The 15,830-nt window shown below is 64.1% G+C and overlaps 2 protein-coding genes across 7 annotated transcripts; one reads left to right on the plus strand and one right to left on the minus strand.

Moving 5' to 3' along the window:
* Positions 1-143: 143 nt before the first annotated feature.
* CSRNP2 (cysteine and serine rich nuclear protein 2) lies at positions 144-7,848 on the plus strand. 3 transcript variants are annotated; one of them, XM_080360653.1, is made up of 5 exons: positions 144-200; positions 3,882-4,048; positions 5,207-5,466; positions 6,059-6,355; positions 7,054-7,848. In XM_080360653.1, the coding sequence occupies exons 2-5, from the start codon at positions 3,910-3,912 to the stop codon at positions 7,741-7,743; spliced, it is 1,386 nt and encodes a 461-aa protein (XP_080216779.1). In that variant the 5' UTR covers positions 144-200; positions 3,882-3,909; the 3' UTR covers positions 7,744-7,848. The 3 variants fall into 3 exon arrangements, with proteins under 3 accessions (XP_080216779.1, XP_080216778.1, XP_080216780.1); XM_080360652.1 differs by lacking the exon at positions 144-200 and adding an exon at positions 1,311-1,579; XM_080360654.1 differs by lacking the exon at positions 144-200 and adding an exon at positions 3,071-3,201.
* A 1,501-nt stretch (positions 7,849-9,349) lies between these two features.
* Positions 9,350-15,799, minus strand: LETMD1 (LETM1 domain containing 1; the record flags this gene model as incomplete). 4 transcript variants are annotated; one of them, XM_080360665.1, is made up of 9 exons in its annotated part: positions 9,439-9,650; positions 10,200-10,296; positions 10,743-10,895; positions 11,608-11,709; positions 12,811-12,997; positions 14,089-14,171; positions 14,267-14,382; positions 14,470-14,621; positions 15,720-15,799. In XM_080360665.1, 9 exons carry the CDS (start codon positions 15,797-15,799, stop codon positions 9,586-9,588), a joined length of 1,035 nt encoding a protein of 344 aa, XP_080216791.1. In that variant the 3' UTR covers positions 9,439-9,585. The 4 variants fall into 4 exon arrangements, with proteins under 4 accessions (XP_080216793.1, XP_080216791.1, XP_080216792.1 ...); XM_080360666.1 differs by lacking the exon at positions 11,608-11,709; XM_080360668.1 differs by lacking the exons at positions 10,743-10,895; positions 11,608-11,709.
* Between the last annotated feature and the right edge of the window lie 31 nt (positions 15,800-15,830).

Consider the following 15,830-nt stretch of genomic DNA (forward strand, 5'->3'; position numbering starts at 1 on the left):
CGCGGCCGGACTCGCTTTCCCAGCGTGCCCCGCGGCGCGGGCGGAGGCGGCGGAAGGAGGAGGGGCGTGGCGGCGTCACGTGACGCGGGGTATAAAAGGGGCGGCGCAGCGCCGGCGGCCCCATTGTTGTCGGCGAGCGGGCGGGGGGCGGGTCGGGTCCTGCCCCAGCGCTCCCGGCCCCGCCCCGCCCGGGGGACCCGGTGAGTGGGGGGGACACCAGGGGGTCACGGGGGGGTCCCCCTGCTGCCCCGCCCCCGGCCCGGCCGGCTGGGGGCGCCCGGGGGGGGCTGGAGGGGGAGCGGCCTCTGCCTGGGGGGCTGGAGGGGATGGGGGGGCTGTGGAGGGCGCGGGGCCTACAGGGGCTGGGGGGCTGGAGGGGATGGGGGGGCCTTTCCAGCTGAACGGCGGTGGAGAGGATGCAGGGGCCTTCAGGGGATGTGGGGAGCCTTTAGCTGGGGGTCACGTAAAGGATGTGGGGGCCTATAGGGGATGTGGGGGTCACGTAAAGGATGTGAGGGCCTTTTCCAGCTGGGGAGCATATAGAGCATTTAGGGGCCTTTTCCACCTGGAGAAGCCTGTAGGGGATGCAGGGCCTATGGGAGATGTGGGGGCCCTTTTCATTTGGGGGGACATATAGAGGATTTGGATGCTATAGGGGATGTGGAGGGGTTTTCTGGCTGGGGGCCTTATAGAGGATTTAGGAGCCTTACAGCTGGGGGTCATATAAAGGATGTAGGAGTCTATAGGTGACGTGGAGGCCTTTTCTAGCTGGGGAGCCTATAGTGGATGGGCGTCTTACAGCTGGGGGGACGTATAGGCAATGCAGGGCCTATAGAGGATGTGGGGGCCTTTTTCATGTGAGGGGACGTATAGATGTATAGAGGATGTAAGGCCCTGTAGGGGACGTGGAGACATTTTCTAGCTGGGGAGCCTATAGAGGATGCAGAGCCTATGGAGGATGGGGGGGCCTTTTTCATCTAGGGGGACACATAGAGGATGTAGGGCCCTGTAGGGGATGTGGAGGCATTTTCTAGCTGGGGAGCCTATAGGGGATGCAGAGCCTATGGAGGATGGGGGGGCCTTTTCCAGCTGAAGGGGCCTGTGGGGGCTGTGGGCCCTTTTCTGTCTTGGGGGGCACCTATGGCAGGTATAGGGCACCCTTACAGCTGGAGGTCTGTAGGGGATGAGGGGTCTTTCCAGCTCGAGCCCTGTGGATGATGCAGGGGGGGCTTTGCAGCTGCTGCCTGTTTTGGGGGCCCACGGGGTGTGTGGGGCCGCCCTGTACCGGGTGGGCTGTGCAGGACCTGGGGTGCCCTTATAGCTGCTGCCGTTCTCGGGGGACGTATAGGGGCTGGGGGGCCAGAGGCCGGGACGCCGGGACACGCGTCCCCTGCCCGGGGTCACCGGGGACAAGCAGCTCCAGGTGTGGGGGTTCGGCCCTCGGGAGGAACGGGAGCAGAACCGCGGCCATGGGTCCTGCCCTCGGCCTTCAGCGCCGCGGTCTCCCTCATCCTCGGCGTCTCCCTCATCCTCGGCGTCTCCCTCATCCCTGGCGTCTCCCTTGGCCTTCATCTTCAAGGTCTTCCTCATTTTCCAGGTCTCCTTTGGCCTCATCTTCAAGGTCTTCCTCACCTTCAGGTCTCCTTTGGCTTCACCTTCGGGTTCCCCTTGGTCTCGTCTTCACAGTCTCCTTTGGTCTCCCTTTTAGGATCTTCCTCACCCTCAGGGTCATCTTCCTCATCTTCCAGGTCTCCCTCATGTTCCAGGTCTCCTCTGGCCTCCCCTCAGGGTCTCTGGACCCCCCTCCAGGGTCTCTGGACCCCCCTCCGCCCCAGTTCTGCTCCCACTTGGCTGTTTTGGGACCCCCTTGCCCCCCCGGGAGCTTGAGCGGCTCCAGGGGACAATTAGGGGCAGAGATTTGGGGTTGGCGCCACCCCAGACCCGTCACTTTGGTGGTTTGCGCGAGCGGAGGCTCCAGCGCCGGCCAGGGGACCCGTACCCCAGATTTATTAATTAACCACGTTCGTTAGCGGCCACGTGGACCCAAATCTTCTGCCATTTGGCCTAAAAACGGAGGTGCTGGGGGGACAGGTCCGTCCCAGTCTGGACTGGGAGCAACTGGGCGCAGCACCCGGGGAACCCGCTGCCCCTCGAGACCCAGTTTGTAATTAATTTGCGGCTAATTAGTAACGTGTGAAGCCCCCGACCCTTGGGGCGGCCATGGAGCCGGCCCCACCGGCCCCACCGCGCCGGAGACGAATTGGTGCCGCTTTTTGGCTCCTGGATTCCCGATTCTCCCCCAATTTCTGCCCCTGGGTCCGGCCGCTTTTCCCGGATCCTCGTTAAATTCCGCTGTAATTATCGAATGGGAAATTAACATTTTCCCACCCGTTTTCCCAGTCATTGGTGGGGGAACAACCCAGGGGCAGCACCAGTGGGTTTAATCCCATTGGTTCCTATTTTACCCCATTTTTCCCCCATTTGATCCCAATTTGATCCCATTTTTATCTCTTTTCCCCACTTGATCCCGTTTGACCCCAAACCCGCGAGGCCGCAGCTGAGTCACCGTCAGACCCGCCGTTAATTAATTACTTAACGAAGGGGGCAGAAGGGAGCCGGGAGTGCCGAGAAGCCCCATTTTGGGTGGATTTCCCCCAGAAACGGGCCGTTTTCCTGCGGAACTCACCGCCACCGCCCGGGAGACGCCAAACAGGGGGAAAACGGCTTTTGCGCCCAATTCTTAATCCTGGTTTTATCCCGATCTCGCCTTCAACCCCCGATAGCGACCCGGGGGCTCTCCCTCCATCAATACACGGATTTTATGCCCGGATTTTGCGTCCCGTTCCCGCTCGTCGCCCCCCAAACGGCCCATTTTGGGGAGCCAAGGGGGTCCTGGCGCGTCCTGCCCCGTTTCCCGGCTCGTCCCCGAACCCGCGGGGCCCCAAATGCTCTTTTTTCTCCCATTTTCCGAAGGCGGTTGTTGCGTTGCCGTGGGAACGGGGGGGAGCCTGGAGAACGCAAAGCTGAGCCTAAACCCGGGGGTTTGGGGTGTTTTGGGGCGTTCTGGGGGTTTTTGCTTTGGACAGCGATGGGAACTCCCAGCAGACCCTGTTTTGTTCATCATTCCCTCCCTATGGGTGGAAAAAGATGGATTTAAGTTTATCGGGGAGCAAAAGCGCTGGTTTCAAGTTTATTGAGGGGGTAAAAAAGCTGATTACACGTTTATTGGGGGAGGGAAAAGATGAATTTTGATCAGGGGGGTAAAAAAGCTGATTTTAAGTTTATTGGGGGGGGGAAGAAATTGATTTTCAGTTTATCAGCGAGTTTGGGGTCCCTGGGGGGGGTCAGAGCTGGTTTGGGGGGTCAGGGCTGGTTTGGGGTCCCTGGGGGGAGTCAGAGCCCGTTTTGGGGATGTCAGGGCTGGTTTGGGGTCCCAGGGGGGGTCAGGGCTTGTTTAGGGTGTCAGGGCTGGTTTGGGGTCCCTGTGGGGGATCAGAGCCCGTTTGGGGGTCAGGGTTGGTTTGGGGGGTCAGGGCTGGTTTGGGGTCCCGGGGGGGGTCAGGGCTGGTTTGAGGGGTCAGGGCTGGTTTGGGGGGTCAGGGCTGGTTTGGGGTCCCGGGGGGGGTCAGGGCTGGTTTGGGGTCCCTGGGGGGGGTCAGGGCTGGTTTGGGGGGTCAGGGCTGGTTTGGGGTCCCGGGGGGGGTCAGGGCTGGTTTGGGGTCCCAGGGGGGGTCAGGGCTGGTTTGGGGGGTCAGGGCTGGTTTGGGGTCTGGGTGTCAGGGCTGGTTTGGGGTCCCGGGGCGGGGGGTCAGGGCTGATTTGGGGGGTTCAGGGCTGGTTTGGGGTGCGGGGGTCGGTCCCATCACGTCCGGTGGCCGCAGGTGCCCCCGGCCCCCCCATGCGGAGCCGATGGCCGCGCCCGGCGGCGCCAAGAGGAAATTCGAGGAGGGGGACGTGGGGTCCCCGGGTCCCCGCTCGGACGACGAGATCTCCAGCAGCGACAGCGGGGACAGCTGCGACAGCGTCACCCCCGCCAGCGCCCGCACGCGTGAGCCGGGGGACACGGGACGTGGGGGGGGACACGGGGACACTGGGGATGGTGGGGACGTGGGGGGACAGTGGGGACATGGGGACACTGGGGATGGTGGGGACACATGGAGATGGTGGGGACAGCTGCGACAGCGTCACCCCCGCCAGCGCCCGCACGCGTGAGCCAGGGGACATGGGGACACATGGGGGACGTGGGGGGAATTTGGGGACAGTTCTGGGGACACTGGGGACATGTGGGGACAAGGAGCGAATGACCTCACTCCCAGTCCCAGCAGCACATTCGTGTAACACAGCAAATCCCACTCTAGCTCTACATAGCAATAGCTTAGCTCTACATAGCAATCTTATGTCTACATATCAATATCTTATAGACACAATATATTGATATATAGATATATCAGTATATTATCTCTATGTATCAATATATTATCTCTACATATCAATATATTGTCTCTAGCAATGTATTTCTATATATCAATATAATATCTCTATTGATACGTTATCTCTAAATATCAATATATTACCTCTATCAATATGTTAACTCTATATGTCAATATATTATTGCTATCAGTATCTTAACTCCAAATGTCGATATATCATTGCTATCAATATGTTAACACTGTATATCAGTCTATCATCTCTATCAATCTATTCTCTCTATATCAATGTGTTATCTCTATATATCAATTGTTCTCTCTGTATCAATGTGTTATCTCTATATATCAATTGTTCTCTCTATATCAATGTGTTATCTCTATATCGATTTATTCTCTCTATATCAATCTATTCTCTCAATGTGTTATCTCTCTATATCGATCTATTCTCTCTATATCAATGTGTTATCTCTCTATATCGATCTATTCTCTCTATGTCAATGTGTTATCTCTCTATATCGATTTATTCTCTCTATATCAATGTGTTATCTCTCAATATCGATCTATTCTCTCTATATCAATGTGTTATCTCTCTATATCAATCTATTCTCTCTATATTGATCTATTCTCTCTATATCGATGTGTTATCTCTATATATCAATGTGTTATCTCTCTATATCAGTCTATTCTCTCTATATTGCTGTGTTATCTGTGTATATCGATCTGTTATCTCTATATATCAATCTATTGTCCCTATATGAACGTGTTCTCTCTGCGTGCAGCCCCGTCCATCCTGCGGCGGCAGAAGCCGCGGCGGCGCAAGAGCGTGCGCTTCGACCAGGTGACGGTGTACTACTTTGCGCGGCGGCAGGGCTTCACCAGCGTGCCCAGCCAGGGCGGCAGCTCGCTGGGCATGGCGCCGCGCCACGACGCCGTGCGGCGCTACACGCTGGGCGAGTTCGCGCAGGAGCAGCAGGTCAACCACCGCCAGATCCTGCGCCAGCACCTGCGCCAGGAGAAGCTGCACGCCAAGAAGATGAAGGTGGGCGGTGGGGGGGAGTGGGGCAATGGGGGAATGGGGTGACTCCAGACAAATAGGGGTGATGTGGGGGAATGGGGTGATGTGGAGGAGATGGGGTGATTCTGGACAAATAGGGGCGATATGGGGGAATGGGGTGATTCTGGACAAATAGGGTGATGTGGGTGATGTAGGGGATTGGGGTGATGTGGGGGATTGGGGTGACTCCACACAAATAGGGGTGATGTAGGGTAACTCAGGTGATGGGGGGAAAATGGGGTGATACTGGGGGAACTGGGGTGATGTGGGGGAGTGAGGTGATGTGATGTGGGGGGAATTGGGGCAATATGGGGAAATAGGGTGATATGGGGGAAAGAGGGGTGATGGTGGGGAAATTGAGGTGATGGTGGGGAAATTGAGGTAACGCTGGAGAAATGGGGTGATGCTGGGGGTTTGTTATTTCGGGTTTCTCCCCATTTCTGTCTCTAAACTCTGTGACCCCCGCGCTGGCGGGCGGGACCGCACGGGGGGGGTCAGCGGGAGGCTCTGGGGGGTCGGTGGGGCGGACGGACGGACGGACGGACGGACGCCCCTGACGCCGCGCGACGCCCCGCAGCTCACCAAGAACGGGACGGTGGAGTCGGAGGAGGCGGAGGGGCTGACGCTGGAGGACGTGTCGGACGACGACATCGACGTGGAGAACGTGGAGGTGGACGACTACTTCTTCCTGCAGCCGCTGCCCACCAAGCGGCGCCGGGCGCTGCTGCGCGCCTCGGGCGTGCACCGCATCGACGCCGAGGAGAAGCAGGAGCTGCGCGCCATCCGGCTCTCGCGCGAGGAGTGCGGCTGCGACTGCCGCCTCTACTGCGACCCCGAGTCCTGCGCCTGCAGCCAGGCCGGGATCAAGTGCCAGGTGAGGCTTAGGAGAGGGAGCCGGGCGAGGCTTAGGAGAGTGAGCCGGGCGAGGCTTGGGAGAGCCGGGTGAGGCTTAGGAGAGGGAGCCGGGTGAGGCTTAGGAGAGCCAAGTGAGGCTTAGGAGAGAGAGCCGGGTGAGGCTTAGGAGCAAGAGCCAGGTGAGGCTTAGGAGCAAGAGCCAGGTGAGGCTTAGGAGCGAGAGCCGGGTGAGGCTTAGGAGAGCCGGGTGAGGCTTAGGAGAGCCAAGTGAGGCTTAGGAGGGAGAGCCAGGCGAGGGTTAGGAGAGCCGGGCGAGGGTTGCACGTGGGGCAGATGCCACGGGTGGGACTGGGTTATAAATTAGAATCGCGGGATCGTTTTGGGTGGAAAAGCCGCACAAGATCGAATCCAACCGCAACCCGACTGTCACCAAACCGCGTTCAGAGTGGGGAACGGGGCTGGGGGGGAAATTTGGGGTGATTTCTGCCCCAAAGGGCATTGAATGGGCTGCCCAGGGCAGGGCTGGGGTCACCGTCCCTGGGGGAAACAGACGAGGGTCTGGGGGACATTTCAGCGCCACCGTTGGGTTGTGGTTGGACTCGATGATCCTGGGGGGTTTTCCACCCAAACCGATTCCACGGTTGGCACCCGCCCCCGTGCCACTGTCCCATCTGTCCCCGCTGTCCCCACCGTCACCGCTGTCCCCACCCTCTGCAGGTCGACCGCATGTCCTTCCCCTGCGGCTGCTCCCGCGACGGCTGCGGCAACATGTCCGGCCGCATCGAGTTCAACCCGCTCCGCGTGCGGACTCATTACCTCCACACCATCATGAAGCTGGAGCTGGAGAACAAGCGGCAGGGCGGGCGCGCGCCCGGCGAGGAGCCCGACGCCGGCGCCCACGGCTCCGCCGCCGAGTGGCCGGTGCCGCCGGCCCCCGAGACCCAGGACTTCCAGGAGTTCATGGCGGAGAACGAGTCGGCCGTGCTGCACCTGCAGAGCGCCGAGGAGCTGGAGAGGCTGAAGGCCGAGGAAGACTCGGGCGACGCTCCCGGCGCCGCCGACCTGGGCGTTTGCATCGTGGAGGAGGCGCCGGGGGGGCTGTGCCCGCCGCTGGCCGCCCCCATCCTCATCCAGGCGCCGTTCCCCCCCGGATCCTCCGTCCTGTGCTTCGCCGAGGGCGACCGGCCCTTCTCGGACGCTGCGTCGCTGCTTTACTACCCGGTGGGGGCCAAGGGCGACGGCGGCGCCGCGGAGCCCCCCCCGCCCCCCCCCCGCCTCCTCCTCCCCCCTGGGGGAGCAGGACCCCGCTGGGACCAAGGGAGAGACGGCCCCGAGCGCCCCCCCCGGCGCGGCCCCCCCCCGCGCCCTGAGCCGCCCGCGGCCCCCCCACGCTCCGTTATTTATTGACCAGAGAATATTTTACAGACCGGGGGGGCGGCCGCGGGGGGGTATTTAATCACAGGGGGGTGGTATTTAATCGCGGGGGTTATTTAATTAATCACATGGGGTTATTTAAGGGGGGGGGGGCTGCGTTCGCAGAGGTTTTGCGGCCGCCCCCCCGCCCCCCCCCCCCCGCCGGGCCCCTCTGTCCTCGTTGTGTTTTTAATGAAAAGAACACGTTTTCCTCTCAATTTTCCGTTGGTGAATGTTTACGAGGCCGCGTCCCAACGGGGGGGGCAGCACAGAGACCCCCCCCGGGACCCGGCCCAGAGTGCCCCCCCAGGACCCGCGTTTTGGGGTGGAAGGCGCCGGGTCGCCCCGTTGGCTGCCCCTGGGCCCGCGGGGGGGTCGCTGCTCCCGAGGGGCTTTGGGGAACCCCCCCCCGGACCAGGTGCTTCAGCGCTTTTACTTTGGGGGGGTTGTTGGGATTTCGGGCTCTCGTGCTCCCCCCCAACCCCAAAGCGTTTAAATCCCTTTTTGCGGCTCCAGCGCAGCCTTAAACTCCCCCCCGACCCCCCCCCTACATTGTCCCCCCGGGGGGGCCGGTTCCAGCCCTGGGGGGCCACATCACCCCCCCCATCCCTGGGGGCCACAAGGGCTAAATGAGGGAGGAATTAGTTAATTAAGCCTTATCCCTTGTAGCTTCACCGCGCTGGCCCTATGGGGGGGGACACGCGTTGCCCCATTTGCTGGGGGGGGGTCAACCAGCTCCTGGCGCCGCTCGAATGGATCAAAACCTTGATTTTTTCCCCTATTTTTGGGGTTTCCGTGGCCCCCCCAGCCCACGGCCGGGAGGCGGCTCATTAGGCCACTAATTACTCACTTAATTAGGCAGCTCAGAGGCTCCGTGGCCCCCCCCGGAGTAAATCCAAATACAATCCGGGTGGGGTTTATTGTTTGTGGTGTGATGAGGTTTCCGCCTTCTCTTCTAATTATTAATTAACGGGGTGGGGGGGGTTTAACAGACCTGCTGCTCATGTCGCCCCCCCCCCCCCCCCGCCCCCCCCGCCCCCCCGGCTCACACTAAAGTGGCTTTTTTAACGTTTATTTCCCGTTTTCTGTGTGAATCCAAAGCTGCTCCCCGTGTCTTTCTTGCCCCCCCCGGCCCTTTCTGTTCCCCCCCCCGTGATCTCGCTGTATTTAAAGAGAAATATTTAAGTGTAAAAATAAAAGAACCGCTCAAAGTTGCGCGGGGAGTCGCGTTTTCAAGGCTCTGCCCCCCCGGGGAGTCGCAGTGCGGGGGGGGGGGGCCCGATCCTGGCGACGGTGCCGCGTTTCACCCCGAAAAACGCTGAAAAAAGCCATTCTGCAGGTTTTTGCCTCGATGATGCCAACAGTTCACTCACCAGCCGCGTTTTGACGGTTTTCACCCCATTTTGGTGCCGTTTCCGCCGCGGCTGAAGCGCCTGGACCCCCCCGGACCCCCCCGGGGACGCCGCGGGGGGATTTTTGGGTCTTTTCTCCGGTTTTCAGTGCAGTTTTTCTCTACCAAACTCAGCGAAGCGGTGCCACGAACCCCCCAGTCCCGGCAGCGCCACGGAGCCCACGGGGCCGCGCGTCCCCGGCGACGCGACTCGGCGTCACCGAACACGGATGATCCGGCGTCACCGAACACGATGATCCGGCATCACCAAACACAGATGATCCGGCGTCACCGAACACAATGATCCAGCATCACCAAACACAGATGATCCGGTGTCACCAAACACGGATGATCCGGGTGGGCCCAGGATGGCGCCGGGAGTCACCGCGGGTCCCTCCGGCGCTTCCGCGGCCCCAGAACGCCGGTTTTGGGGCAGAATTGGGGCGTCAGGCGCGTTGGTGGTTGAGCGCCAGCAGCACCGCGCTGTGCGCCAGCAGAGACGCCTCCGAGGCTGCGGAACAGTGACCGCGGTGAGTGAGGGGGACCCCAAAACCCGCCCGGGGTGAGGAGGGGGAACCCAAAACCCGCCCAAGATGAGTGAGGGGGAACCCAAAACCTGCCCGGGGTGAGGGGGGGGGACCCCAAAACCCGCCCGGGGTGAGTGAGGGGGACCCCAAAACTCCCCCGGGGTGAGCGGGGGGGGGACCCCAAAACCCGCCTGAGGTGAGTGAGGGGGACCCTAAAACCCACCCAGGGTGAGCGCGGGAGGACCCCAAAATGTGAGTGGAGAGGGACCCCAAAACCCACCTGAGGGGAGCGGGGGGAACCCCAAGACCTGCCCAGGGTGAGCAAGGGGGGACCCCAAAACCCGCCTGGGGTGAGTGAGGGGGACTCCAAAACCCAACCCAGGTGAGTGGGTGGGGACCCCAAAACCCAACTGGGATGAGCCGGGGGACCCCAAAGCCCCGGCCGCGCATGTCCCTGGTGTCCCCGTGTCTCCGGTGTCCCCATGTGTCCCCGTGTCCCCCATGTCCCCGGTGTCCCCGTGTCCCCGTGTCACCTGCGAGCTGCCCCGAGAGGCGCAGCCAGCGCTGCAGCCACGCGCGGCACTCGGGCGGCTCCAGGCGCGCGGGGTTCAGCCCCCGCAGGTAACAGGCCTGCGGGAAACGGAGAGAAAAGCAGTGGAAACGGTGAAAACGCGGGGACGCGGTGAGAGGCGGGTGCTGTGGGGCTGGCAGGGGCTGTGGGGCAGCCATGGGGCAGTTGTGGGGCTGGCAAAGGCCATGGGGCGGCCATGGGGCACTTGTGGGGCTTTGGGGCTGGCAGGGCTGTGGGGTGGCCGTGGGACAGCTGTGGGGCTGGCTGGGGTGTGGGGCTGGCATGGGGAAGCTGTGGGGCAGCCCTGGGGGAGCTGTGGGGCTGGCAGGGGCTGTGGGTTGGCCGTGGGGCAGTTGTGGGGCTTTGGAGCTGGCAGGGGCTATGGGGCAGCCATGGGCAGCCATGGGTTGGCCGTGGGGCTGGCAGGGCTGTGGGGCGGCCGTGGGGCTGGCAGGGGCCATGGGTCAGCCGTGGGGCGGCCGTGGGGCGGCCGTGGGTCGCTCACCGCGCGCAGCTCGTGCGGGTGCAGCTGCTCCAGGCCGAGCCGCAGCAGCGCCTGGTCCAGCGCCCGCAGCTCCAGGACGTGGCTGCGCAGGCGGCGCCGCAGCAGCGGCAGCGGCAGCAGCGGCGTCAGGAGCAGCGCCCGGCTCAGCGCCCGCTGCCGCGGGACACGCGACACGGGACACGGGGACACGGGGACACGGGGGACACAGGGACACGGGACATGGGGGGACACAGAGACGGGGGGACAGGGGGGACACGGGAGACACAGGGACATGGGGACACAGGGACATGGGAACACAGAGACATGGGAACACGGGACACGGGGGAACACAGAGACACGGGGGACACAGAGACATGGGGACACGGGAGGACATGGGGGGACATGCGGTCACCACGGGGTCACCGTGGGGTCACGGACCCCAAGCCCCCCGTCTGCCCCCCCGGGCCCAAATTCCCCCCTGGTTCCCAGTTCGGGGCAGCCCCCCCCAGTTTGTGCCCACAGCCCCAGTTCTGGGTCACAACACCCCACGTTGGAGTCCTCCCCAGTTTTGGGTCCCACCCCTATGTTTGGGTCCCACCCCCATTTTTGGATCCCAGTTCCCCGTTTTTGGGTTCCCCCCCATTTTTGGGTCCCAATCCCCCATATTTGAGTCCCCCCCCATTTTTGGGTCGCCACTCCATTTTTTGGGTCCCTGCCCCTGTTTTTGGGTCCCCCCACCACGTTTGGGTCCACCCCCATGTTTGGGTCCCAGTTCCCCATGTTTGGGTCCCCCCCATTTTTGGGTCCCCACTCCTGTTTTTGGCCCCCCCCCCCCATGTTTGGGTCTCCCCCGTTTCTGCCCCCCCCATTTCCGGGCCCCACTCACGGCGTGTGGCCCCCGCAGCGTCTCCAGCGCCAGCGGCGGCCCCGAGAAGCCCCCCCGCAGGTCCCAGAGCTGGGACACGCGCGGCTGTGCCCCCCCCTGCACCTGCCGGAGCCGCCGCCGCCGTCACCGCGACGCACGGGGGACAACGGCCACGTGTCCCCAGTGTCCCCATGGCCCAGTGGCCCTGCTCCCATGTCCCCAGTATCCTGGTGTCCCAATGTCCCCATCCCCAGGTACCAGTGTCCCTGTCTCCATGTCCCTGGTGTCCCCATGTCCCCATTGTCTCTGGTGTCCCAGTGTCCCTGTCCCTGGTGTCCCCATGTCTCAGTGTCCCTGTCCCCATGCCCCTGGTGTCCCCAATGTCCCCGTCCCCATGTCCCCAGTGTCCTGGTATCGCAGTGTTCCTGTCCCCATGTCCCCATCCCCATGTTCCAGTGTCCCTGGTGTCCCTGTCCCCCTGTCCCTAGTGTCTCCATGTCCCCCTCCCCCTGTCCCCAGTGACCCTGTCCCCATGTCCCCGGTGTCCCGGTGTGCCGGTGTCCCCATGTCCCCGGTGACCCTGTCCCCATGTCCCCGGTGTGCCGGTGTCCCCATGTCCCCATGTCCCCGGTGTCCCTGTCCCCATGTCCCCAGTGTCTCCATGTCCCCCTCCCCCTGTCCCCGGTGACCCTGTCCCCATGTTCCCAGTGTCCCGGTGTGCCCGTGTCCCCATGTCCCCGGTGACCCTGTCCCCATGTCCCCGGTGTCCCCATGTCCCCGGTGACCCTGTACCCATGTCCCCAGTGTCCCGGTGTGCCGGTGTCCCCATGTTCCCGGTGACCCTGTCCCCATGTCCCCGGTGTGCCGGTGTCCCCATGTCCCCATGTCCCCGGTGACCCTGTCCCCATGTCCCCAGTGTCCCGGTGTGCCGGTGTCCCCATGTCCCCATGTCCCCAGTGACCCTGTCCCCATGTCCCCAGTGTCCCGGTGTGCCGGTGTCCCCATGTCCCCGGTGACCCTGTCCCCAGTGTCCCGGTGTGCCAGTGTCCCCATGTCCCCGGTGTGCCGGTGTCCCCGTGTCCCCATGTCCCCGGTGACCCTGTCCCCATGTCCCCAGTGTCCCGGTGTCCCCATGTCCCCGTGTCCCCGGTGACCCTGTCCCCATGTCCCCGGTGTGCCAGTGTCCCCATGTCCCCGGTGTGCCGGTGTGCCGCTGTGCGGTACCTGGGTGCAGAGCAGGCGCAGGGGCTCCCGCAGGCGCGTGTCGGGCAGCGCCGGCGCCGCCAGCGCCAGGTTGGCGAGCACGGCCCCGTAGGCGCCGCGGCGCGCCGCGTCCTCCAGCTCCCGGAACTGCCGGCGCTGCGGCGCCGTCCAGAAGTGCCGGATGAGCAGCTGCCGCGGGAACAGGTACCTGGGGGGAGGGGGTTGGGGTCTCACCCGCGAGAACCGCAGAGTTACGGCCCCAAAATCCCGGTGTGCTGAGCCCCGCGGGCGCCGCGCCAGGCCCAGCGCACCCAATAACCCCGCATTTCCACCCAAAGCTCCTCCAGCGCCCAGCGCACCCAATAACCCCGCATTTCCACCCAAAGCTCCTCCAGCGCCCAGCGCACCCAATAACCCCGCATTTCCACCCAAAGCTCCTCCAGCGCCCAGCGCACCCAATAACCCCGCATTTCCACCCAAAGCTCCTTCAGCGCCCAGCGCACCCAATAACCCCACATTTCCACCCAAAGCTCCTCCGGTGCCCAACACACCCAATTATCCCCCATTTCCACCCAAATCTACAATGAAACGTAGTCGGGGTGACTCCGGCAGCCCCGGGAAGCGAACGCCCCCCCGGCCCTTCCCGTGGCTCCATCCCCGCGGCCCCAAAGGGGCTCGTCCCCCAAAATGGAGCCGCTGCACCCGGGATGGAGGAACAAAACCCGGGGGCGGAGCGGGTTTAGTCTGGGGATCAGGCCCAGGTTTAAGCCAGCGCTGAAGCGCCGCGGGCTCGGCGGGACGGGGGCTCGTTGGCGCAGGGGGGGACACCCCGTCTGTGTTTGGAACCCTTAGAACAGAATGATGTGAAACGGGGGATTTTGAGGAGCCCCCGCACCCCCCACACCCCCTGCACCCCCACACCCAATCCCCTGCACCTCCCACACCCCTTGCACCCCCCAATCCCCTGCACCCCCGCACCCTCAGCCCCCCTGTCCCCACGCCCCCTGCACCCCCCACACCCCCCCATGACCCCCGCACCCCCCAATCCCCTGCACCTCCCACACCCCCCATGCCCCCCACACCCCACGCACTCCTGCATCCCTCACACCCCTCACACCCCCCCCATGCCCCCCACACCCCCCACTCCCCCCGCACCCCTCATACCCCCCACACCCCCCATGCCCCCCCCCACTCCTGTGCCCCCCATGTCCCCCATGCCCCCCACACCCTCCATGCCCCTCATCCCCCCTGTGCCCCCCACAGCCCCTGCACCCCCCATGACCCCTCCCCCCCCCTCACATGAGGATGAGGACGAGGAAGTTGGCGAAGGGCGGGATGGCCAGAACCAGCACCGGCAGCACCTTCAGCAGGTCCCGGCGGAACTGCGCCCGAAAGCGGGGACGCGTCAACAGCCGCACCCCGAAACGCAGCAAATCCCCCCAAAACACCCCCCCCACCCCCCCCAACCCCCCCCCACCTGCCGCAGCCGCTCCATGTCCCGGTACGGCAGCTGCTCCGCGCTCAGGCGCTGCCGCGACATCCTCTGCCGGATCTGCCGGATCTCCTTCACCTCCAGGACCAGCGCCCGCACCCCTGCGGACACGACCCCCTCAGCTCCCCCCCGATGCGGGGTTTTGGGGGTGGGGGGGTGGGGGGGTGGGGAGGCTCCCCCGGTCTCACCGCTGGCGAAGGTTTGGTGCAGGACGTAGGCGCGGGGGAAGCGGCGCCGCAGGAACCGCTCGTAGGCGCCCGTCACCCGCTTGGCCGCCGCCGTCACCGCGGCCACCAGCGCCCCCGGGCCCCCCCGGCTGGAGAGGCAGCAGAGGGGGGGCCTGCGGGACCCCCCCGCGGTTAGGGAGGGTTTGGGGGGTAAAAGGGAAGGGGGAATGGGGGGCAATGGGTGTGGTGACCCCAGAGTGGGGACAAGGGGAGGGACATGGAGATGGGGGGGCTGGGGGTCATGGGGGGGACGTAGGGGGAGATGGGGGGACTATGGTAATGGGGGGCTGGGGGGAAACAGGGGGACATGGGGGAAATGGGGGGATGTGAGGGGAATGGGGCAATATGGGGGCACAATGGTCACGGGGGGCTGGGGGACATGGGGGGGGAATAGGGGGGATGTGGGGAGACAATGGTAATGGGGGGGCTGGGGGGAAAATGGGGGGGAGATGGGGGGACAATGGTAATGGGGGGCTGAGAGACATGGGGGGGAATGGGGAGGATGTGGAGGGACAATGGTAATGGGGGGGCTGGGGGTCATGGGGGGGAGATGGGGGGGACAATGGTAACGGGGGGGCTGAGGGGACATGGGGGGGAATGGGGAGGATGTGGAGGGACAATGGTAATGGGAGGCTGAGGGAAAATGGGGGGACATGGGGTAAATGGGGGGACGTGAGGGGAATGGGGGGATATGGGGGGGACAATGGTAACGGGGGCTGGGGGGGCAGCTGTTTCGGGGGGTCACGGGGAGGTTTTTGGGGGTGGGGGATGGGGGTGTCTGGGGGCTCCCGCGCGGGTGTTGGGGGGTGGGGGCAATGGGGGCTCGGGGGGAGGGGTCACAGCTCATGTTTGGGGGATCACGGTGGTTTTTTGGGGGGTCACACCCGGTGCGGGGGGGTCGGGGCCCTGGGGGCTCCCGGCCGCTCTCTGGGGGGTCACGGTGTTGATTTTGGGAGTCGGGGCGGGGGTCACGGTGTTTATTCTGGGGGGGGTCGGGGCCGGTTTTGGGGGGTGTTGGGGGGGAGGTCACGGTGTTTATTTTGGGGGTCGGGGCCGGTTTCGGGGGGTGTTGGGGGGGGGTTGGGAGGGTCATGGCCGCTCTCGGGGGGGTCACGGAGTTGGTTTTGGGGGCCGGGGGGGGGTCACGGTGTTGGTTTGGGGTCCGGGCGGGTGCCGGGGGGCGCTGCCGGGCCCCCCCCCGCCCCGCTCACCTCGGGAGCCCCCGGGGGCCGCTCAGCGCGGGGCGGAGGCGCCAGACGAGCCCGCGGCAGCCGAGCCTGGACAGCGCCATGTTGGGCGGGGCCGGGGGCGGAGCCACGCGG

The sequence above is a fragment of the Nesoenas mayeri genome (assembly GCF_963082525.1).
Source record: "Nesoenas mayeri genome assembly, chromosome: 28".
NCBI lineage: Eukaryota > Metazoa > Chordata > Aves > Columbiformes > Columbidae > Nesoenas > Nesoenas mayeri.

Coding starts and splice junctions, on each gene's coding strand:
- CSRNP2 (XM_080360652.1), top strand. CDS start 1,470: ATGGGTCCTGCCCTCGGCCTTCAGCGCCGCGGTCTCCCTCATCCTCGG. Junction 1,580..3,881: donor CCTTGGCCTTCATCTTCAAG/GTCTTCCTCATT, acceptor CGGTGGCCGCAG/GTGCCCCCGGCCCCCCCATG. Junction 5,467..6,058: donor TGCACGCCAAGAAGATGAAG/GTGGGCGGTGGG, acceptor GACGCCCCGCAG/CTCACCAAGAACGGGACGGT.